Source organism: Camarhynchus parvulus, chromosome 8 (assembly GCF_901933205.1).
Source record: "Camarhynchus parvulus chromosome 8, STF_HiC, whole genome shotgun sequence".
NCBI lineage: Eukaryota > Metazoa > Chordata > Aves > Passeriformes > Thraupidae > Camarhynchus > Camarhynchus parvulus.
The window spans coordinates 24,088,742-24,112,296 of record NC_044578.1 but is presented as its reverse complement, the minus strand read 5'-3'; the positions used below and the strand labels follow the sequence as shown (position 1 = coordinate 24,112,296).

Sequence of the window (23,555 nt, the reverse complement as noted above, 5' to 3'; positions counted from 1 at the left end):
TGGAAGGTGTCCCTGCCCATGGCAGGGGTGGCACTGGATGGGCTTTGGGGTCCCTCCAACCCAGAGCCGTGTGGGATTGTGTCAGCAGCAGTACCTGGGCAGGGCTGGCGGTGGCAGCTGCGCAGGTCGCTGCGGGGCCCCTGGCAGCCGCGGCCCCCGTTGGCCGGCACGGGGCTGTCGCACTGCCGGACGCGCTCCTGCACTCCCTGGCCACAGGTGACGCTGCACGCTCGCCATTCCAGCCAGCTGGAGAACCCGCCGTGCACTGCAACGGGAGCAGGGATGCTGCTGGGCACTGCCGGGGCCTGCAGCTCCCTTAGGCAGGCACAGAGAAGTGAAATCTGCACCTCCTGACCCCTGGAAATCCACCTCACTTCATATCATTACTGTGCACAAATCTCTTACCATAGTTCAAAGACAATTACTGCACATGCTCATAAATTATTTTCTTTAGAGACACAGTTCAGTTATGACATGTTCTGAGGACAGGATCTGGATCAAGACCCTTTCATTATAATTTTTGTTTCTTACCCCTCACAGCCTCTACCTTTCCCAGCTGGATGAGTATAATAGAATAAAATTTAATGAAAGAGAACCCCACTGACACTTCAGACTAGGCTTACCCTAGACTTAATGCTTATAAAGAAAATAAGATCCAACATCTCATCCATAAAACATGGGCAAGATGAACGTTGACCACATTTGATCCAGATTAATGCTGTCATCTACCAGCTTCAAAGTCAGTCTGCTGTTTTGTGCACTTACCCTGCACAGTGAGGGGCACTGTGACGAGGACAGAGCCCAGGAGGTTCCTGGCCACACACTCGTACTGGGAGGTGTCCTCCCTCTGCAGCGCGGCGATGCGCAGGGAGCCGTTGGGCAGCAGGGTCACTCTGTCACTGTCCAGCAGGGGCTGGCCCTGGCGGGACCAGCTGATGGCAGGAGGGGGCTCTCCCCTGGCCTGGCAGTCCAGCACCGCCGTGGCACCAGCCTCCAGCACGGTGCCCACCGGTTCCACAGCGATCACTGGGGGGCCTGAAGAGAAAGGGTTCCCTGGGTGACAGCACATGGGCACAGGTCTGATTGATTTAGTACTAAAGTGAGTGCAGAGAAATCCCCAGTCAGTTTACTTTGACTAAAATTATTATTGCTGATCCCCTGCTGGCTAAATAGAAACACACACTCCTTAAGGTTGGAAAACAGATCACCAAGTCCAGCCATCAACCCAGCACCACCACTGATGTTCACCACTAAACCGCGTCCCCAGGTGCCACCAAACAGACACGTTACAATGCCAACAATTAGCTGGTTTGAACGTGCAGCAATCTGAGGACTAAAGCAGAGATTAAGGCCCAGCTATAAGAGCACATGCTCTTTATTGCTAAAATGGGTTGTTTTTCATAAAACCCATAGGAAGATGATATTATTCATGCCCAGAGACAACTGAGGGGTAAGGAACAGACCCACAATGCTTGAGGCTACAGTAGGAGAGGCATGTTTAGAAATCACCCCAACTAGCAAAGAAAAACTCTAACGTATTATTTTTGCTAAAAATAAAATATTGTCAATGAGAATAAGGATTCACCTCATATAACTTGAGAGTCTAGTTTATTCCAGTTGTATTGAGTGAACTAAGAGAAACAGGCCCTTTCAGAGTGTGGTTCAGTTCATTCCACACTGGTTTCTGTGATGAGGCTCAACCACCCTTTACATCCCTCTCTTCTTTGAGCTTAGACCAGACTCTCACATATTCATAATGAAAGATGCCCAGAGAAGCTCTTGGCTGCCTCACCCCTGGAAGTGTTCAAGGACCAACCAGCTCTAGTGGAAGGTATCCCTGCCCACAGCAGGTGATCTTTAAAGTCTCTTCCAACTCAAGCCCTTCTATGATTCTATGGAAGAGGAGATGAGTCCAAACCTCCAGGGCAGTGCCCAACCTGAAACACTCCCCCAGGAGCTGCCTGCACCTCCCCACAGGCAGTTTTCACTCCCTTAAGGGGCAAGAAGCCTCCCTTTGAGCCTTACTCTGCAGGGTCAGTGTCAGGCTGCGCTCCACCACACCCACGTCATTGGTCGCCACGCACTTGTAGTCACCAGCATCTTCATTCTGAGGAACAAAACAGGGGCTCAGTCTTCAAGGCCCCTCCTGGCAGAGAATTTTAATCCCAATTTAAAATACAGACATGAGTACATGGGGAGAAATAGGAGTCTTGCTGTTCAGATTAGGAATTTAGATTTGGAATAAGAGATTTGCACAAGGAGAATGCAATTGTTTTTCAGCTGACCTGTAGAAGCCAGGCTCTCTTAAGGTTAGGAGCAAAGGTCCCATTTAATGGTCATGACCAGGATCTCACACACCAACAATTAGTATGCAAATTCAGTCCTTCTGACAGGCAGGAAGAACTGTGACCCCATGGGGATTTTTGCCTCAATAATTTGAAGCTAATTCCAGTCTGAATTAAAACATTTGTTAAAGGTGACAAATGTTAAAAATGTTAAAGAAGGATAAATGTCTAGCCTGACTCCTTCAAACCAATATGATCAGGAACACCTTTATCAATCAAGTTCAAAGCAGACACTCACAGTACAGGGGCAGGACTCACCACGGTGCCATAGATAGCAAGGGAACCATTCCCAAGCTGTCGGATCCTGTTACTAATCTGAACTCCTACTCCTTTTCTGCTCCACTGGATGGTTGGAGGAGGATCTCCCCTGACTTCACAATTCAACATGGCATTGCCACCCAAGGGTTCAATTCTGCTGGAGTGATAATCCCCTTTGAAGACTGGAGGCTCTTAAAAAACAAGACATGGCAGAGGAATAGTAGAGCCAAAATAAAATGTGCCTAATTGAGAACTGCTGGCAGGGATCACTCACCTCTGACTTTCTGAAGGGGCAATTTCAACCTGTTCAGATTTTTCCCATTTAGCCATTGACAAGGTATTATATACTAGGGGGAATGGCTTTAAACTGTCAGCAAGCAGGCTCAAAGTGGAGAAATTCTTCCCTGTGAGGGTGGTGAGGCCCTGGCACAGGTTGTCCAGAGAAGCTGTGGCTGCCCCTGGATCCCTGGCAGTGTCCAAGCTCAGGTTGGATGGGGCTTGGAGCAACCTGGGCTAGTGGAGGTGTCCCTGCCCATGGCAGGGGTGGCACTGGACGAGTTTTAAGGTCCCTTCCCACCTGTTCCATTCCAACTCCACTATCCAAACCCAGTTGTTACATGGAGCTGTCCAGCAGCAAGCACAACTGCTGAATTTCATGTACCTTTGACATACACAAAGCCAATGGCCTTGATGGAGCCCACTGTGTTCTCTGCAGAGCACACATACGTCCCAGAGTCCTCCTTGGACACCCTCTCGATGAGCAGCTCGCTGTGCCCGTTGACATCATCGTACTGTGCTGGAGGGAGAGCAGGGAAAGGGTCATTCCAGGGATTGAAATGTACCACAGCTCACAGAGTGCTTGGATCTCTGCACTCTCAGCAGCACAGCCATGGGGTCTTGTGCATCCCTGAGACACTCCAGGAATGCACAGAAAGTCATTGCTGTGACATTTGCCCACATGCACCTGTTCACTTCAGCTGTCCCGTGATTTCGAGCATCAGTTGCTGGATACTGAGTAAATACCATCAGATAGGAAGGTTTTTAATGTGCTACATTACTGGCTACAGAAGAGGGATCATCTTTTAATCACCCTACAGCTCTGTCTGAGAGGCAGTTTAATTACATGATTGCATAACACTAATGACATTCCTCACACAATCACTAACAGTTTATTACAGCTGGAGTTTTCTTCTTCCCTGCCCTAAAATGCAATGTTGTACAGGGGAAAATAATCTGCAGCCAAATGGCCATCAGGGACCCACCTGGAATGATGTTATTGTTAAAAGTCCACGTTATTCTGGGGACGGGTACCCCAGTTGCTTTGCAGGTTAACCTGAGCTGTTCTCCTTTGGTCAAGGCCACGTCTCCAGGCAGTTCAGTGAAAGCTGGGAGCACGTGAACTGTCAGGGTGACCGTGTGCATGTCCTCCCCAGCAGCGTTGGTGGCAATGCAGGTGTAACTACCAGAGTCTTCAGGCTGGAAGGAAACATGGTGGGGAAATTTCAGCTGGGATTATCCTGCAGCTGGGATATATCCTACAGCACATGCCACTCGTATCAGTAAGATAATCTTGAAAATCTTGGAACAAGCATTCAGCAGAAATGCTCAGCTGAGCTCTTTCCACTCCCCTGTATTTGAAGGATGACTAACATTTCTTTTTACCCTTCCTCAAGATTTATCACTACAAATTCTTCACAGATTTTACTCCCCAGTGGAAAATGAAACTTCTGTAATTATTTTGGAACATTAAGAACACGAAATCAAAATAAAACAATGACTAACCCAGAAGGGGATCTTATCACTATCAAATGTGTGCGGTAATAGCTTAGATGCAGGGAGCTTACCACAACACTGTCCAAAATGAGGTCTCCACCAGGCACAGTCTGGTATTTTCCCACTATGTCTTTTAACAGCATGTTGTCCTTCCTCCAGTTAATTGTTGGTGCTGGGATCCCCTCAGCCACACAGGACAGAACGGCCTGGGAGCTCTCCGTGACCATGTACTGCGTATCCATGCTGCGGATCCTGGGTGGAACTGTGGAGAGGTCATTAGAAACATTTCCTCTGGGTATTATCCAAGCACAACACTGGACTGAAGGAATCCTTTGCCTGGACCTCCTGGATTGTCCATTCCCATCAATGACTGTGTGCCGAAATTCAAGCAACTGGCTGATATTACAACTTAATAACACTCCCCTATATTAAGTAGCACAATTTTCCTGAACTCCTCCCTGTACACCCCTAGCTCCTTACTTTCTGTGGTCACACTGGTAACACACATAATTTCCCTACAGTCTCATTTATCATGGAATCACAGGATGGTTTGGGCTGGAAAGGACCTTAGAGGCCATCTCATTCCAACTCCCTGCTGTGCATAGGGACACCTTTGACTATTCCAGGTTGTTCCAAGCCCCATCCAACCCAGCCTTGGACACTTCCAGGGGTGGGGAGTCCTGAGCCTGTCTGGAGCAGCTGTTGCAGTGCCCCCCATCCTGCCAGGAAGGGCTCCTTACCGTGCACAGCCAGCTCTGTGCTGGAGGTGCTGGATCCCGCAGGATTCACCGCGGTGCAGGTGTAGCGGCCGCTGTCCTCGGGCTGCACAAACAGGATCTGCAGAGCTCCTGTGCTCAGCATTCTCCTTCTCATGGACTCTGTTATCTGCTGCCCATCCTTGTGCCAGCTGATCTCTGGCCCAGGGTAGCCTTCAGCCTCACACTGCAGAGTGACAGACTGATCAACGGCAACAACATATTCCTCCACGTGGGTCTTGATAACAGGAGGAACTGAAAGGAACAAAGACAATTACTGAAAGAATTAGATGCTGTAAGAAGCAAGGAACTCTTTAGTTCTTGGTGAAATTAATAGTAAAAGCATGCCCTAAAACAGACATTGAACTAAAGGGAATAAACCTCCTGGGCACTGTTCAGCATCACATCAAACAGGAAAGCACTAAGTCCCTTTCTATAGCTCAGAATTGTATTTGGACCAAGAGAAAGAGTTTAAAAGGTGATTTACCTTGAACTTTCAGCTTGATTTTCCCCAGAGCAGTGCCTGCTGGATTCTGAGCAACACACATGTAAGTGCCAGCATCTTCCACAGCTGCTCTGGCAATCTGCAAACTGCCACTTGGCTGGACCATGTAACTGTTCCCTAAAACAGATATAATCGAAGTATGACACTTCTGGTCTGGTGAATCAGAGGAGAGGAGAAACCCAAATTCCGGAAAAGAAAATGGGTGTCTGTGTCACAGGAGCAGGCAGGGTCCCAGGCTTTGGGAGGATACCTGTGGTGATGATGTTGATGCCCTCCTTCTGCCACATGATCACAGGCTGAGGAGTGCCCGTGGCCTCACAGGGCAGCACAATGGGATTGTTCACGATGACATCCAATGTCCCTGGCTGGGCCTGGATAACGGGTGGCTCTGTGGAATGAAAGAAAAAGGGAATAGCATAACATTCAAGGCTAGGACAATACAGAAGAGCACTAAAACTGTACAACCTGAGCAGGCTGAAGTAGCAATGCTGGCTGCCAGCCTTGCTCATCAGCCCCTAGCTTACCCTGCACATGCAGAGTGACGTGCCTGTGGGCAGAGCCCGCGGCGTTCCGGGCCACGCAGGTGTACCTGCCCCCATGGGCCAGCTGGGCAGAGGGGATCTCCACAGCTCCTGGGGCAGAGAGAGCACCACAACATGCAGAGCATCCTCCAGGCATGGGTGCTCCCTTACAGCATCCCTCATTTCATTCCAAGCCATCAGAGAGAGCATCTCTGGGGGATTGTTTGCATTTCTGTAATTCGTTACTTATGGATGTGCCTGATTGCACTATCTCCTGCAGCACATTACCTGAAGAGAGAATTCTGTAGCCATCTCCTCTGGGAAGCAACTTGATGCCATTTTTGGTCCAATGAACTGAGGGGAGGGGAACACCAGAGGCAGTGCAGGAAATTACGACTGGAGAGAGCTTTGTTACCAGGAGCTCTGTGGCTTCATCTGCTATGGATGGGGGCACTGAAAATCAAGAGCAGGGCAAAGGTTACTCACCCACATTCATTATTCCTTTGTTACAAATTCTTGGAAATACTAGGGACTCGTGAATATCAGTATCAAAGAGGAATGAAATAAAAATCTCATCTCAACACCAGAACACCCCAAAGAAGTTCTGGGTGGCACACACATGTAATAGCAATATCCCCTCTACCTTGAACAGTGAGATCAATTGCCCTTTGATCTTCTCCTGCATCATTTGACACAAAGCACTCATAGACAGCAGTGTCATCCACAGTGGGAGAAATGATTACTAAGGAACCTGAAGACAGAAGTCTGAACAAAGAAAAAAAGAAAGTAAAAGCCATTGAAATACTTCTTTCCTTCTCAGGTGGTCAGCCCACTGAATTTGCTGGCTAGGCAATGTAGTGTTTAAGCACAGACAGATTTTTCAAGTGCCAAAATCATCCCTGAAAACTTGAAACCCACAATGAAAAAGAAAACACCTCTCACCTGTATGTATTCTGGTTCTGATCAACACTAAGCAGATGCCCATTCTTCTTCCAGCTAATTGCTGGTCTGGGAATTCCAGTGGCTTCACAAGGCAAAGTGGTTTGCACATTTACAGTAACTGTGATATTCGTCTGCCCAGGAGCAATAGTTGGAGGAACTAAGGACAAACAAAGCCTAATTATTTAGAATAATTATATATATATGTGTATATATATATACACACACACATTTCTTGTGAGAAATAGATTTGTAAAGAAATCTCAAAACCTGACTGAAAGTTCACATAGCCTTGTACATTTGTGTGCAAACTCTGAGATAACGTGTGCTGACTTAGAAAGGCTATGGAATAGAGATGACATTGTTGAGAAAGAGATTGAACTAGAAAAAAGTTTCAAAAGATGGCCTTGCAAAAAGACCAGATATTTTGGAGAATTAGAGCTGTGAAAGATGTATTGTAGCAAGAACACATGGGGTAAAATAATAGGTGATTGGTGTTAGAAGTATTAGCAGCATTGTGTGGCAAAGCTAATAGGCTGAAAAACATTTATAAGTTATTGTAACCAGGAAATAGGTTGGCTTCTGATAGAAGGGTGTTAAGTTTTCATCTCTTATGTCTCACCCTTCAACGAGACTGATAATGGAATAACATCTTTTAAAACACCTCTCAGTTGCCCCATCTCTGTATAGCTGTGACTTTCTGACAATTTCTCCCCTTTTTTTTTAACCAGAGCAGCTAAGAAGGAGCTAAAGTGAGACTGCCTGTGTGAGAAGAAGCTGCAGCCAGCGGACTGAGCAGCCCTACCGAGGACGTGCAGGTCGAGGCGCTGGCGCTCGCTGCCCGCGGCGTTGGTGGCCATGCACACGTATCTGCCCGTGTCAGCCACCTGAGCCCAGGGGATGTGCAGGGAGCCATCCTCCAGCACCAAATACCTGCAACAGAGCAAACGGGGCTGCCCACCAGCCATCCACAGGGCACCCTGCCAGAGCACAGAAGAGATGACTCAGGGGACACAACCAACGGCCCAAATGAAGCATGCATTAATTAGGGCACAGAGTTTTCTCACTGATTTCACTCTTTCCCAGCACATGCATTTTCCAAAGAAATGATGAAATCTGGCTGACATGGTGATTTCACATAAAAGATACTGTATTTACAGAAAACAGCTAACCCCCTTTTTTATTGTTTCTCATTTAACCTTAAAAATCTTAATTAATGCCTGTACTTTTTCTTTGCAATACAACAGAATTCCTTAGCATTTGCTCAGTTCTAGAAAATGCCAAACTTCTTCCTTCTAAAACGATCAGGAGACAGAAACCATTCACTATAATAAAAGTTGGTTCTAGAACATGTATAAAAATCTTCCTGTATTAGAAAATACAGAATAGTTTTTGGTCTGCATTAAATTGCTTGGCTTCATCCCAAAACTCTGTGTATATATAAAAATCTAAACATCTTCCACATTTACTCTTCAAAATTGCTAATGTCAGAATAATTATATCTGGTTGCCAAAGGAATTTCTTTATCCTTCTTAACAACAAAAAGGTGAAACCTTAGGTGCTGCTACTTTTCTCTAGAACAATTTAATGTCTAGTTAAGTTTCTGTAATAAATACATTCTCAAGTAGCAATGAAGAATATTTATGCTAAAAATTCTGGGCAATACCTGGAATTGTTTCCAGTAAAAACAGCCCCATCCTTCCTCCAGGTGATCCTGGGGGCTGGAACTCCTTCTGCAGCACACTCCAGCAGGGCAGAGGTGTTGATGTGCACCATGACAGTCTGGGGGCTGCTCCGGATCGTGGGAGCCACTGCAAAGGAGAACTGCTGATGACACAAAAGAAGTAACTCTACATTGCAGTGATTGAAACTGAACACATGAAAAGAGGTGCAGCAGCGGGTCTGGGCTCACTGCAAAGACAGGAACAAGTTTCTTACCCCTCTGGGTGATGGTAATTGCCAAGGTGCAGCAGGAAAGGAGAAAGAAAGTTTGGCTGAAATGCATTGCAAGGGTCAGCTCTGCAAGTTACTGCAAAGGGTACCACTGAGCTAAAACAGCAGGAGTTCAGCACATGGAATTCAGCAAGCTAAAGGCTGTGGGGATAATATCCTTGCTTCCTGATTACACACTAAGAAGAAAAAAGGACTTTAGCTGGACCAGGTAAGGCCAGTCACTGGGGGCACAGGGTAAGGCAGGGCCCATGTGACTGGGATGGAAACAGAATAGAAAAAGGGGGAAAAGTTCTTCCAGTCACCTGAGTGCGAGAGTAGAATAACTTCTCATCAGACTAGAGGTGAGAAAATAAAAAGGTTTAAAATGGAGCTCAGGGCTGTGGTAGCACAGGACAAGTATCAAGCATAAGGCCCCTCAAGCCCTGGCCTCTCCAGGCACAGAGAAGCTGCCGCAGCTCTCAAGTAACCTGACTAGCCAGCTGTGAAACCTTGTCCTGAGGGTGCCAGTCAAATGCTTCAAAGAATTGCTCTGGGTTTGTTCAAGAGTATTTGTCAGTGTTCACTAGTATGTGATATTAGTGGATATGGGTGTTCACTCTGGATGTATCCTGACTCTGTGTCAGGAGGATGGCTGGATGCAGCCACAGATGGTAAGTGAAGCACACAGATGGTGAGTGAGACATTGCAAGTGCCCAGCAGGTCCCTTAGTCTGGGGGCCAGCTGTGGGCTCAGCAGTGGGACATGAGGCCATGCACATGGCCCCACAGTTTGGGCATGGCCTGAGAGGCCAACGCATGGCTGGAAAGTGACCACAAATGCTCAGTTCCTGCTGCCTGAACTGCTGCAAAGCCCAAGGTGCCCGAGGCTGCTGCGTGATGTTACCGTGCACTGCCAGCAGGAACTCCCTGGTGGTCTCCCCTGCCACGTTCCTGGCCACACAGGTGTATCTGGCACTGTCCCCCAGCTCGGCGTTGTTGATCTGCAGGTACCTCCCGCTGGACAGGATCCGCAGCCGGGGGCCTCCCTGCGGGCACACAGACACAGGCAGGGCTTTAGCCCTTCACTGCTGGCCTCTCTGCACAGAACATCTGCACTGCACAGCACTGAGAGCCAGCACAGAAGGGCACCAATGAACCAGGGACTGAACTCACTGCTCCTTTACATCCCTGAAGAGAAGAGGGTGAAGAAAGCTTTTAAAACTTAGCATTGGTTACTGGTTTTCCATTGAAACCCCTAATGAGGCTTGTGCCTGAAGGAGGCAGCTGTTACAGAGCCAAAGGGCTTTGGAGCTTTTAGGAAAGTGGCACCTAATAGCACATGATTAATTTCATTTATCTTGTTATCTATGCACACTACAGGCAGAAGGAATCAAAATTTCTCTACACTTCCAGCATCACAGTCTGGCTCAGCTGGGAGGCAGCACAGGATTAGCCAGCTCAGTTTACCAGCCAGCAGTTCTGGGCACAGGCTGCCCCTCTTCCCAGCCCTGCAGCAACTCCACAGCCCCTGCCAGGAGCCAGACCAGTGAGAGCTTTACCACACCCATCCTGGGTTGTGTCTGCATCAATCACTGACAGCAACATCAGCTACAAGTGCTGAGACCTGACTGGATAAAAACCAGCAGGAAAAAAGCACAAACTTAGCTTTTCTAGTATGAGCTACCCACCCTCTGGATGGAACTGAAAGCTGACATTCCCATCTACTCTTCTGGGTAGAGGGTCTGAGAAGGGCACCCCAGAGAGATGAAACTCCTCTGGCTCTGCACTAGCACCCTGGTAACTCTGCTCTCACACCAGGCATCAGCTCCAAGGCTGCAGTGCAGGGCTGGAGCTCTCAGGTGACACAATTCACCATCAGGTGACAGATTAGTGACAAGCTCTCAGGTGACAGATTTGGGGCAATCACTGGCATTTCTTGTTGAGAACACAACCTGTGTGATGGTTTCTAAACACAGAAACCTAGAGATAACAGAAGACAGGGGAAGATAACAGAAGACAGGGGAAGAAGCTGTAACTTAATCCTTAGGCTCTACTCAAAGTAAGCCAGAAAACTCATGTTGGAAAAAAAATATACAAACTCAGCAAGTCTTTTAGTGTTTGAAAAAAGTCAGGTTAGGCCAGGAGGCTCCTATTCTTTTCAAAACTCCCAATGTACATTTCCAAAATCCCTCAAGAGCGCCACAACTTCAAAGCTGCTGGAGGCCAGATCTTTCCATAGTTCTGCTGCCAGAGAAGGTGGTGCTGCACAATTCCATCACTCAGCACACAGAGATGGACTAGGGCAGGCCTCACCTCAAAATCTGCCCAGTGGAAGACAACAGATGTGGGAGGAATGACAACCTCCACAAGGCTGCTTCACAAAACCAGTGATATTAAATTGATATAACACTGCAGGCTGAGAACCTGCCTTTCTCCAGCCCTCTCCTGTCACTGTGACACCCCCACTTTTCCAGGAAAGGAGGATGATTTGCCAAGGATCTCCTCACCTCTCTTCCCACACCCAAGGACACCCATTTCCAGCTGCTCAGGATTAGTCAGCTGTTACATTTCTTTGGAGTTGAGAAAGCAGCTGGACACTGGGGAGGACACTGATTTCTCCTGACGTCTAGAATATGAGCTCAGGGTGGGCAGGGCCTGGCACAGGGTGCCCAGAGAAGCTGTGGCTGCCCCTGGATCCTTGCAAGTGTCCAAGGCCAGGCTGGACAGGGCTCAGAGCAACCTGGGATAGTGGAAGGTGTCCCTGCCCATGGCAGGGGTGGCACTGGATGGGCTTTGAAGTCCCAAGAAACTTCAGCACCCACATTCCCACATGAGTTCATGAGGCTGTTCATGTTAGTTCTCCCGAGGAGAACTAACAGTGCAAAGATAATCCCCAGGTTACCATCTGAGCACCTCTGGCTGTCACAGTGTTCCTCTACTTTTGTTTTCTGGTGAATATTTTTACCAGGAGCTCATTTTCATGGTTTATGTTTCCTAAGCACTGCTTTCCAAACACAAGCTTTCCAATGAAGGCCAAGGCAAAAAGCATTCATATATTTTATTTCCAAGCTTTGTTCAACCTTGTTTTCATTTAAAAACCTCATCACCCAATTAGAGAATTAACTGTCCAGAAGTAGAATGGTCCTGTTAAATTTGTTTCCAGGTGGTTCCTGGGCTATATTAAGATCATGGTCCCTAGCAGCACTTTTTATGACATGTTCACCCACCAGATCCTTCTTCCAGCTACATTTAATTCTTCTAAAACAACCACAGAGAAAGAGTCTGAGGAATGACATGTCAGAGGAAAGCAAACAAGCAGAAACTTGGGTGAAGATTTAGTGATGGATCACAGCTAAAGGAGAAAATTCATACTTTGTATTTGATTCTTCTTTATTAATGAACAAAGGTTGAGAGAAAATTTTTAATTAGTAACTGAACTTTAATATTCAGTCAACAAGGACCTGTTTTGTGAGTGGTCCCAAGGGTGGGAAGGAAAAAATTCTTTGTTTATAAACCATCCTCATCTTGTTGTCTCTCAACCAGCAAAGACTATCTGCCTTGCCATGGCACTATGGAATTCTGAGTGGGAAAGATGCACTTGGTACAAAAGCTGGTGATTAGCAACCCATTTTCTTTTAAAGAACTTCAATTCCTTTCTAAACGCTACTAGAGTAGGAGGATGCATAATATAGCCAAAGGAAACATAGAGTGCAGTCTTGTCTCAGCTACCTTTCCTGGGAAGCCATTCAGGAGTTTACCGAAGGCTTCTAGCATTGCTCAGAGGATCCAGGAGGAGCAAGGGATCCCCCTAAAGGAAAAAAGAACAAGTAACAGCGGGATGGCCACTCCACCCACTGGCTCTGGGGGCTCATTGGGGCTGACTGCAGGCACTGGGGCTACCCAGCTGCCCTGAGCTGGGGGTACGTGACTCGGGCTGAGGGGCGAGTGAGCAGAGCAGGAGACCTGGAGCACTGCGGTGACAACTGCAGCGAGCAGAAGGCCAGCACCAAGGCTGGCAGCTCAGTACCTCCAGCAGCTCTCCATTCTTCAGCCAGGAGATGCTGGGAGGGGGCACAGCGTCCGACCTGCACTCCAGAATAGCCTGGCTGTTCTGCAGCACCGTCAGCTCCTGGGGCCCTCCGGTACCGGCGATGTTGGGGGGGACTGGGACAAAAAACAGAGAACAAAATCAACACCACATATATGAACCATCAAGAAAACTACTCACTGAAAATTTCCAGTTTATCTCAAGTTTAAAATAAATGCAAAGCTGTGGTATCACTAATTAGTTCTTCCTCTCAATACCTGTGTTAAATGTAGCACTCTATTTCACATCTCTATAGAGTGAGCACAGCAAATTTGATCCAACCAATACTGACATCTGTGAGCTTCCTGGATATTCAAAATAAGACTTGGAATTGTAACAGAAACCAGATGGAACTTCCCTTCTTATTGTGTTGTCACCATGATATTTTCTGAAAAATCTTCTTTGCCCAGGATTTTCTCCTGGGAAGCTGAGAAGCCTCAGAGAGGAATGAAAACAATAATTATCTGATTGCTGCTCTTGTGTTTGCTGCTTTGGAATGTGGCTTTGACATTGTTTATCAACAGGTGAATGTTTGATTGGTTCCATGTGAATTGTTTTAATTTAATGACCAGTCATGGTCCAGCTGTGTCCAGGCTCTGAGGAGTCACGAGTTTTTCTTTATCATTCTTGTTAAGCTTTTCTTTAGTACAGTTTTAGTAAAGCATTCTATCATATCACATCATATCACATCATAGCACAATAAACCAGTCTTCTGAGACATGGAGTCAGATTCATCTCTTCCCTCATCCTGGGGACCCTCACAGACACCACATTGTGTATCACATTCAGAATAACCATCTTTAATGAGAAACGCTATTATGATCATATCACAGAATATTTCATCTTTAGGAATATGTGTTTGTTAACTGAGATGCTGATATGTACCTTAGCAGTTTACAGTTTGAGGAATGGTTTTTTTCCTAAATTAAACTTACCATGCACTCGTACTAAATACTCCTTGTCATCATCTCCTGCTGGGCTAGATGCTAAACATGTGTATCTTCCTGTGTCCTCCACCTGGAAACACAGGAACAATTTCAGCCCAAACTCCAGATTATGGGAAAAATTCAGCAAAACCAAGAAATACAAACACAGTAAAAACATACAACAGGCAGCATTTGAACACAAGCACAGGAGACACAGAAAGAAAGTAAAGAAGTTGTTGAATATTTCTTTATTTCACTTTGACGGAGTTATTCAGAGATGGCTCAGGAGTTTCAAGACTCCCTAAAATCTGACTGGATAACATGTGTCCAGCACTGAAGATAGAACTGGCTACAGGGACCCACCTAAGGAAGGCTTAGGTTTGGGTACTGAGGAAATCCTTTTGTGCACACAGTCATTAACATCTTTATGGTTTCTCCTTCCTATAAACTCCCCATTGTACAGCCCAGAAGTGCTTCTTTTACAAACAAAACAAACAGCAATCAATCCCAAGCTCTATCCCACTTCTGTCTGGGGAACTTCACCTGGGCATCCACAGCTGGACCCAGCCTTAGGTTACTGATGCAGGTTTTTAAAGGTGCTTGACCAGGGCCCTTCTCTAACCACAAATGCAGGTGGGTGAATTTCAGGGGTTTTTAGGACACCTCTGAGGATGGTCCTAAGGCAGGAACCATTTTAGGGATTGCAGAACTGAGCCTATTTTGAAACAAACACTCCACCTGAGCACTGGTTATTCGGAGGGCTTCTCTTAGCACGTGAATATTGTCAGTCTGCAGCAGTGGGCGCCCATCCTTCATCCATGAGATTTTGGGCACTGGGATTCCAGAGGAGATGCAGAGAAGTTCAAGTGGGTTGTTAACAATGACAGAGAGCTCTTCTGGTTCGTCTGAACCATTGATATGAGGTGGCTCTGAGGAAGGAAAAACATTCCAGTTCTTTATAAACTCAAAACATCTGTAAAAACTGACTGATCTTGTGGGTAGAGTCTGTAGAATTAGTCTACATTGAATTATTTCTGACTGTATCATGAACTCACTGAGGAACTCAGGTGGTTTCTATCCAACTCTGCTTATTAATTTTCATATTTTGTGATTTAGCATTATAAGTTAGAAAATGTTTTAAAAAACACAGATAAAACATTGCATAATTTCAGCAAATATATTTATCAGCCTTTTAGCTGCTATGCTTTCAGTTGTGCATCTTCCTGTCAAGCTGAATTTCTGCTAAGCAAAGTTACTAATTTATAGCATATAATTATATTAATTATAGCACATTTCAGTACTTGGGAAATACACAGCGTATTGCACATTCACACATCTTTAGGTATCTTTCATTTCCTTATTCCTCTCATTTATCATTATTGAAATGCCCAGGCTGGACAGGGCTTGCAGCAACCTGGGATAGTGGAAGGTGTCCCTGCTCATGCCAGGGGGTGAAACTGGATGGGCTTTAAGGTCCTTCCCAACCCAAACCACTCTGGGATTCTGTGAGCCTACGGAAACACTCCTTATCCCTGGAGGTGTTTAAAGTGTCACGCTGACAGGTGAGCACTCACCCAGCACCTTCAGGACGAAATGCTTGCTGCTGTGCCCAGCGGCGTTGGAGGCCACGCAGGTGTATCTGCCCGTGTCTGCAGGCTCTGCCCCCAGCACCTGCAGCACCATCCCGCGCCTGCCGGAGCTCAGGCGGGCCCCCGGGGGCAGGGCCAGGGCCAGGCCATCCTTGAGCCACGACACGCTGGGGACAGGGGAGCCATCGCTCACACAGCCCAGCATGGCCGTGTCACCCCGCAGCACCAGCACCTCCTCCGTGCCCCCCGCGTTGTCCAGGCTGGGCGGCACTGCGGGGACACAGCTCAGTCACACACAGGAGAGAGGCACTGTGGGGACACAGCTCAGTCACACACAGGAGAGAGGCACTGTGGGGACACAGCTCAGTCACACAGGGGACAGAGCTCAGTCACACACGGGACAGGGACAGAGCTCAGTCACACATGGGACATGGGACAGAGCTCAGTCACACATGGGACACAGCTCAGTCACACACAGGAGAGAGGCACTGCGGGGACACGGCTCAGTCACACAGGGGACACAGCTCAGTCACACACAGGAGAGAGGCACTGCGGGGACACAGCTCAGTCACACACGGGGGGACAGAGCTCAGTCACACAGGGGACAGAGCTCAGTCACACACGGGACAGGGACAGAGCTCAGTCACACAGGGGACAGAGCTCAGTCACACACGACAGGACAGGGACAGAGCTCAGTCACACACGGGACATGGGACAGAGCTCAGTCACACATGGGACATGGGACAGAGCTCAGTCACACATGGGACAGGGACAGAGCTCAGTCACACACAGCACAGGGACATGGGACAGAGCTCAGTCACACATGGGACCAGGGGACAGAGCTCAGTCACACACAGCACAGGGGCACTGCAAGGACAGAGCTCTGTAACACATAGCATGGGGTATTCTGTGCACAGAACAGCTGGAACAGCTGCCCTTCTGCACTTCCCCACTTACATAGCTGTGCTAAACTTTGCTAACAATTATGGGAGTTGGAACTAGATGAGCTTTAAGGTCCCTTCCAACCCAAACCACTCTGTGATTTTATGGTTATGGGTGACAATTCAAGTAAGGACTTTTCTAGGGCTAAAACACCTCTCATTTAAAAAAAAAAAACCAATATTTTGAGAAGTTAGTATTTCCCCAGTGATCATCGCTAAGATGTACTTGTGGCTGTCTCCAATAAGGTGTTGGTGAGAAAGAAAACTAAAGAGTAGATTTAAGAAGTCAAGAAATAAGATTCTTTACATAAAACATTTCAGAGACACTCACCCAAAACTTGCAGGTTGTAATGTTTGTTGTGCACTCCAGCCCTGTTAGATGCTACACAAGTGTACACTCCAGTATCAGATATCTGCACTCGGGTAAGCCTAAGGAAAAAGCAATTAAAGCAAGCTGTAAACGGAATACATGGAACACATTGCCTTTATTATAGGTGGTTTGGACTAAATTTTACTCTTGCTTCCAAAAATACAGCAGAATTATGCTGATACTGCAAAACAGAACAGAAAGTCAGCCAGTTAAAAGAAAAGAAAACCAACCTGAGGATCTGCCCAGCTGAGAGGAGCTTGATCTGGGAGGAGACAGACAGAGGAAGGCCATTCTTCAGCCAGTGGAGCTGTGGTGGGGGGGTCCCAGCAGCAGCACATTCAATATTTAGGGAGGTGTCCAAAAGGGCAGTGACTTCCTCTGCTTCATCTTTACTATTGGCTATCGTTGGAGGAACTGCATTTTGTAGATGATGGAAAGGAATGTATTAAAACAGGCTCTTGAAACCATTTCATTCACCCTGCAGGAAATCCTGCCCCTAATGCCCCACTGGCAATTCACTAAGAGGATCCCATTTTTGGTAGAGTAAATCCTCAGACAATAATATTGAGCACTAAAAATCATCCATTTATATATTTCAAATCAGAGGCACTGCACAATGACAGTAGACTTCTCTTTGATTTGCCAGCCTGCAGCAAGCAAGACAGAGCTTATGGCCTGAAGTTTCTGGGGAGAAAAGGGCAGTGCAGGAAGGGATGGGCTGAACCCAGGGCCAGAAGGGACCACTCAAACTCATGGCCTTCAATAAATCTTTAATACAGTGAAATCACAGAGGAGGAAAGTTAATTTATTGATGTCTGGATCCATCTGCTTATTTCGTTCTTAAATAGAGAAAGTTCAAAATGCCTAGGTAAAGTATTCTGGATGATGACACAAACTGCTGCTTTGGGGCTCTTTGGGGCTATAGGTTAGTTTGAAAGCCATGGCCTTGGGGAGGTTCACTACATAAAGAAGCCCAGCCAGGTGCAGCTCCAGGCACTGGCTCAGTTAGGATCCCATCACTCACTGTGACAGTGACACCAACAAGACTTTTAAGTTGGTTATTGCTTGAACTTCAGCCAATGCAAACTGAGCACAAACTCCCTGCTGTTGTGCGGAGCCATTCTGTGCCAAAAAGATGTGCTGTGATCATTCAGCACTGTTTTTTATGATACCAAAGGTCCTCTCTTATTGCTGTCCTCGTGCCTGTGCTCCCAGTGACTCTGTGTGACAGACACCTACCCTGCAGTGAAACCCTGCCTGGGCAGAACTCTCCTGTCCTCCCTCCACTTAATAACCACATTTTCCACAACTTAAAATAGCCACTCTCTATGCTGCTAAAGGATTACACTCACTAGCCACTGGATGTCAAACTGTGCAATTTCCTCCAACACTCCCTCATTTTTAAACTCTCGGGACCTTTAACTATCAGCTCCCTTCATACCACTCTGCTCACAGCTGATGTGCTTTGATTGGAATTGGGGAAGATAATACAACAAAACAGCAGGGTCACAGGAAATCAGCCCCAATATAATCTTCCCCACAAGAAATAAAAAATCACCACAAGCTGAATCCCTCTATTATGAAATCCACCCAAGAATTAATTCCTGTTTATCCCAAAACACATTTACCAGCAATTTCAACCCTTTTGTCATTGACAGAGCATCCTGTGTAATATCTACAGCAACTGGAAACATGTGCATGCAGGATTTCACTGCAGACAGGCATTCCTCTCTGGGCTCTCCCTTGGAGCACTCCCAGGAATGGGATTATGGAGCAGGCTTGGGTTTCACATCTGGCAGAACTCACCATACACATTCAGGTTGAAAATCCTGTCCTCCTCTCCTGCAGGGTTAGTAGCCACACAAGTGTATTTTCCTGTGTCTGAGGTGAGAGCTCTGGAGATGTTTAATGTGCTTCCATCTGGAGTCACTCTACAAGGGCCATCACAAAGCACAGGGAGTTTGTTTAGTGTTCCTCTGACCTAGCAAATAAACAATCTGGTCTGGACATTTCAGTAACTACCTCTATCCTCCTGGGAGCTTGATGAGAGAAGCATTGTGTTTTGCAAAATATTTCTGTTAGAGACAGGCTAAGAAGTTTTTCCTAGAGATGTCCAGTTTAATTTGGTTTTAAGATTCAACTCCAGCCAGGCTTTTGAAGGACCCATAATGATAAGCATTAAGTAAAATATTTCCATGCCTCAGATCTCTCCCCTCCAAAGGAACTAAATGACCTTAATAAACTTTCATGAAGCTGATAAACATTTATGGAATTTATTAACTGAGAAAGACATAAATATCATAAACTCATCTCTGTTAAGAAAATGAAATGTTTAAAAATCAAAGGACTAACAAATTATACTTGATTTATAGAAGCTAAGGAGGGAGATGATGCTCTTAACCTGGCTAAGCTCCAGTTCAGGCTCTCCTCATATTCCCCCCTTAGGGCCCTTAAAATTATAGAAGAGAATGCAGTGTCTGCTAGTTTTTCTTGCCTTATCCTCTGTAAATCATCACTGGCAACTGTTTTTCCATCCTTCAGCCACTGCACATCCGGGGTGGGCACTCCAGTGGCATTGCAGAGCAGCTGGACATTCTCTCCCAGGAGGACACTGACCTCACTCGGCATCTCAGAGCCAGCAATACTGGGAGGAACTGGAAATGCACCATGGAAGGATGAGATTCAGCAGCAAGAAATGTAACCTGAACTAGAAATAGCCCCTCTGCAGTAGCTCACGAGCACCAGCACTTAGTACAGCACCTGGGGCAGGTTCTCAGCAGCTGTGGCTGCCCCTGGACCCATGGAAGTGTCCAAGGCCAGGATGGATGGGGTTTGGATAGTGGAAGATGTCCCTGCCCATGGCAGGTCCCTTCTAGTCCAAAGCAGTCTGGGATTCTGTGACCAACACCATCATAGCCCTGTGAACAGCCACCCTAATTCCATCCTAATCAAAGCCATTTCCAGCCTGCACTCCCAAGGAAGAAGGATGAAAGTCCTGCTATCCATGAAGTCAAGACTGTCAGTCTCACTAATAAGTTCTGAGCATTTCAAGCTATTTCAGACACATTTGACCAAACTACCAGCTTGACATTCCATTCCTAAACTTGGGGAAAAACTGGCAGGCAGGGGTTCACCAGTGCAATTAGTGGGGATGAGTCATTAGGAACAGAGGAAAACACAACAGTCACAGGCTAAGGGTGATTCACAGCGAGGCAGGAGGCAATTCCATAACAAATAAGGGTTTGTCATTTGAGGTGGGGGTGGGGAAAGTATTCCTAAGGAAATTCTGGCAGTAGGTCTTTGCTAACTCCTGCCATGGCACAACAGGTACCACTGATCCTGAATCCATCTCTGTGTGCTGCTCCACAGCCAACCAAGGCAGCTCCAGTGCTCAGCAGGAGGAAGGATGTGACCAGCAGCAGACACAGACAAGCTGCAGAACTCTGTTCAAGTTCCACAGTCAGGGCTTAAGGATATTCTTTTCCATGCAAATTTTGGACTAGACGTATTGAATTCTCCAACCACTCTCCCCTCTGGTTACAAAAGTAACAATCCAAATTCTCCAATTTTCTATGTGGTTATGTGATCTCAGTGTCCCCAGCACAGACAATGTCACATTTACCCAATGTTCAACCAGTTGTGCTCCCTGCATCCTCCCCCATTCCTTACCCTGGATGGAAAGCACATAGGTTTTCTGAGCTTTCCCCTCTGGATTGGAGGCAATACACGTGTAGGTGCCACTGTCCAGGAGCTGAGAGCGAGCGATCTGAAGCTTGCTTCCACCAGATAAAATATGAACTTCAAGAGAATCCAAGTTTTCTGAAATACATAAACAAGTCATCACTCCAAACCAGCTACAGGGAGCAAACATTTCTTTTGGGAGAAATTGTTCCATCAAAGTTTCAAAACAAAGATTCCAACCAGTTCTCATAAGAGTGTCTAGAGACAAATAAAGAAGAAACATAAACCAGACAGCAAACAGCAAAGTGGTGCCTCAGAGAGGGGAAGAAAAAGAGTGAAAAGCATGAGACAATGTTACCTATTGGTTTTCCATTCTTAAGCCACACTAACGTGGGTGGAGGAATTCCAGAGGCATCACACACAAAGGTGACAGGATTACTGATGGATTCACTGACCAGCTCTTGCTCAGGGCCCTCTATACTTGGAGGCACTGTGAATGGAATGGAAACAGTAAGAATGTTATGTAAACTGATTTGGAAGTGCCTAATCTGCTAAGTTTATGTTATTATAATAACTATTGTAGATGATGCAGAGGGTGCTTACCATAAACATTGAGATGGAAATTTTTATCATCTCGTCCCGCAATATTTATGGCTTTACACACATACTGTCCTGTGTCAGAAACCTGAAACAAAACCAAGTTTTAAAAGAAATCATTATGGATTCTTATTTTCATGCTACAGTTTAGAGACATTAACAACCTGTGCCTCTGCCAACTCAAAGTGCTTCTCATAGGATTAAAAGCCTCCAGGAAACACATGTCTCATGTACAGCAACTAAAATACACCACTAAAGACTGAAATAATTGCTTGGCACAGGCAGAGCAGTGGCAGGTGCAGCCTCCCCCCAGCCTGGCCCACCTCTGCAGCCTTTATCCGCAGGGTCTGCCCGTCTGCCAGGACCTCCAGGGCAGCAGAGTCGGGGAGGAGGCGGCTGTTCTTGTACCAGGTGATGACGGGGGCTGGGATGGCGTTGGACTCGCAGTCCAGGGTCACCGGGGTGCCCACGCGCACGGTCAGCGCGGTCACTGACGCTCCCCCCTGCGCCTTGATGCTCGGGGGCACTGGGGAAGGAGCCCACAGTCAGTTCTGCATTGAAACAACCCCATAACGCATATAAACCTCCCCACACTTCCCAAGCAACAAATACTATTTCAGAAAACAGTAAAACACAAACCAAGGACACTTAGGAAGCTCTTCTTCTGACTTTCCCCAGCTGGGTTCCTGGCAGTACAAGTGTATTCTCCACCATCTGACAGCCTGGCTCGGGGAATCTGCAGCGTCCGAGCACCTGGAGCGAGGAGAGAAGGCTGGAGGTTTGCTCTGTGGTGACTGTGCCAATCCCAAAGGCTGGTTTAGAACTGCAGGTGCAACAGGCTGAGCACAGGCACTGTGCCCCATGGAGAGTGGCCATGGGCCCTGGCAGGACAAACAGACAGAAGCTGAGCCCAAAGGCTGCAGAATAGCTGAGATTTCTCACCAGGCACAATAAAAGTGTTGGAATTTGAACTGATAGGCTTTCCATTCTTGAGCCAGATGAGATCAGGAGGTGGAAAGCCCGTGACCTCACAAGTCAGAGAGATGAAATTATTCACCACCACAGTCAGATTCTCAGGGTTAGTCCCAACAACACTTGGAGGAACTGTGGAGAGAAAAATACATTAATAGCACCTATCACTGCATCAGCAAAGGATTTCTCACAAGATCATGATTTACTATATTAAAGCTGAATTGCTGCATTTTGCCCAAGGGCTAGGTTGCAAAAATCTTTCACATCCTATGAATGGATCCACTGCTCTTTGGATGCATCTGGAAATGAGACTGAAACAATCTAATGGTCATTCCTGCTCCTGTACTTCACAGCAATGTCAATTATTCCATTTGCAGTCCTTCTGTGCTGGAGGCTTGGGGGAGCTAGTGAACCTACACAAGATCCTGACAATGCACTGTCAATTTTCTAACACTGCTCATGGACATTTGCTGTGTGAGGCAGGACAGAGCAAATTCCCATTGTCAGGATGTGTAGGATGACTATCACTTCTTCCTGATTCCTTGCTGCTCCTGTTCTCTCTGGAACACTCCGTTTTCCACCTACAGAGACCCCAAACTTATTCCTCCCAACACAGTTCAGAGTGGTTCTGTCAACCAGACAAACCTGTTGCTCAGCAGTGAGCTAAGCACTGGAAAATCCTGGCATGCAGCATTGCTCCAAGGGGTGCATTCCTTAAGCTTACAAGTCCCAGAATTTTTAAATCAAGAATAGTTTGACATGTGACCTTTCTACAAGAATGATTTAGAATGAAAGAACTGTAAATCTCTTCCTTTTAATAACCCCCAAGCTCTAGTTGCCATGTTTTGCAGTGGGGATATATAAAACACTTAAGAGGAAGGCAAAAGCATGTTCTTGGCTTTATTGGGTGGAAAAATCATTCCAAAGAACACATGGAATCCTCCTCTTCAAAGACAGAAACACAGAAGTATTTTGGCCGATCTTCCCCTGAAATGCTCCAGCTGTTTGCTGCCACTTGAGTGACACAAACCAGTCATTAAGGCAACTTTACGGCTCCTCTGGGCACTGCACAAACAAGAGCAGTCCATGTAAATGGGGAATTCAGTCTGTATTCTTCAGCTTGGAATAACTGAAGAATATTTCCCTGATAAAGAGGATAAAATGGTTCACTAGAGCAAGTGGAGAATTCTGCTCTGACGACATTTGATAGTTATTTATATTTATTTACTTTTACAGTTCATCTTCCACAGATGTGATTATTGGCAGTGGGTAATTTAATGTACAGGGCCAAATCTCAGCTGTCTTTAATGAAACTTGCTTAAATTTTGTCAGTGGTTGATTTCAATTTCTGCAGCAAAAAGCACC

At 46.6% G+C, this 23,555-nt stretch overlaps 1 protein-coding gene across 2 annotated transcripts in view; it reads right to left on the bottom strand.

The window, feature by feature from the left end:
- HMCN1 (hemicentin 1) overlaps positions 1 to 23,555 on the bottom strand; it is a 164,438-nt gene that overhangs the window by 17,343 nt on the left and 123,540 nt on the right. For both annotated transcript variants that reach the window (XM_030953930.1, XM_030953929.1), the window contains exons 58-88: positions 22,161 to 22,322; positions 21,858 to 21,971; positions 21,542 to 21,744; positions 21,225 to 21,306; positions 20,980 to 21,111; positions 20,610 to 20,759; positions 19,435 to 19,594; positions 18,747 to 18,871; positions 17,171 to 17,354; positions 16,902 to 16,999; positions 15,615 to 15,899; positions 14,779 to 14,969; positions 14,050 to 14,131; positions 13,055 to 13,191; positions 9,932 to 10,073; positions 8,763 to 8,907; positions 7,902 to 8,029; positions 7,100 to 7,256; positions 6,801 to 6,922; positions 6,446 to 6,610; positions 6,161 to 6,268; positions 5,887 to 6,024; positions 5,619 to 5,753; positions 5,117 to 5,386; positions 4,448 to 4,638; positions 3,866 to 4,079; positions 3,265 to 3,399; positions 2,604 to 2,794; positions 2,026 to 2,107; positions 766 to 1,035; positions 95 to 265 (exon numbers count right to left, since the gene is read on the bottom strand). In XM_030953930.1, coding sequence (XP_030809790.1) covers positions 95 to 265; positions 766 to 1,035; positions 2,026 to 2,107; positions 2,604 to 2,794; positions 3,265 to 3,399; positions 3,866 to 4,079; positions 4,448 to 4,638; positions 5,117 to 5,386; positions 5,619 to 5,753; positions 5,887 to 6,024; positions 6,161 to 6,268; positions 6,446 to 6,610; positions 6,801 to 6,922; positions 7,100 to 7,256; positions 7,902 to 8,029; positions 8,763 to 8,907; positions 9,932 to 10,073; positions 13,055 to 13,191; positions 14,050 to 14,131; positions 14,779 to 14,969; positions 15,615 to 15,899; positions 16,902 to 16,999; positions 17,171 to 17,354; positions 18,747 to 18,871; positions 19,435 to 19,594; positions 20,610 to 20,759; positions 20,980 to 21,111; positions 21,225 to 21,306; positions 21,542 to 21,744; positions 21,858 to 21,971; positions 22,161 to 22,322 — 4,869 coding nt within the window. The remainder of the gene's footprint in view (positions 1 to 94; positions 266 to 765; positions 1,036 to 2,025; positions 2,108 to 2,603; positions 2,795 to 3,264; positions 3,400 to 3,865; positions 4,080 to 4,447; positions 4,639 to 5,116; positions 5,387 to 5,618; positions 5,754 to 5,886; positions 6,025 to 6,160; positions 6,269 to 6,445; positions 6,611 to 6,800; positions 6,923 to 7,099; positions 7,257 to 7,901; positions 8,030 to 8,762; positions 8,908 to 9,931; positions 10,074 to 13,054; positions 13,192 to 14,049; positions 14,132 to 14,778; positions 14,970 to 15,614; positions 15,900 to 16,901; positions 17,000 to 17,170; positions 17,355 to 18,746; positions 18,872 to 19,434; positions 19,595 to 20,609; positions 20,760 to 20,979; positions 21,112 to 21,224; positions 21,307 to 21,541; positions 21,745 to 21,857; positions 21,972 to 22,160; positions 22,323 to 23,555) is intronic.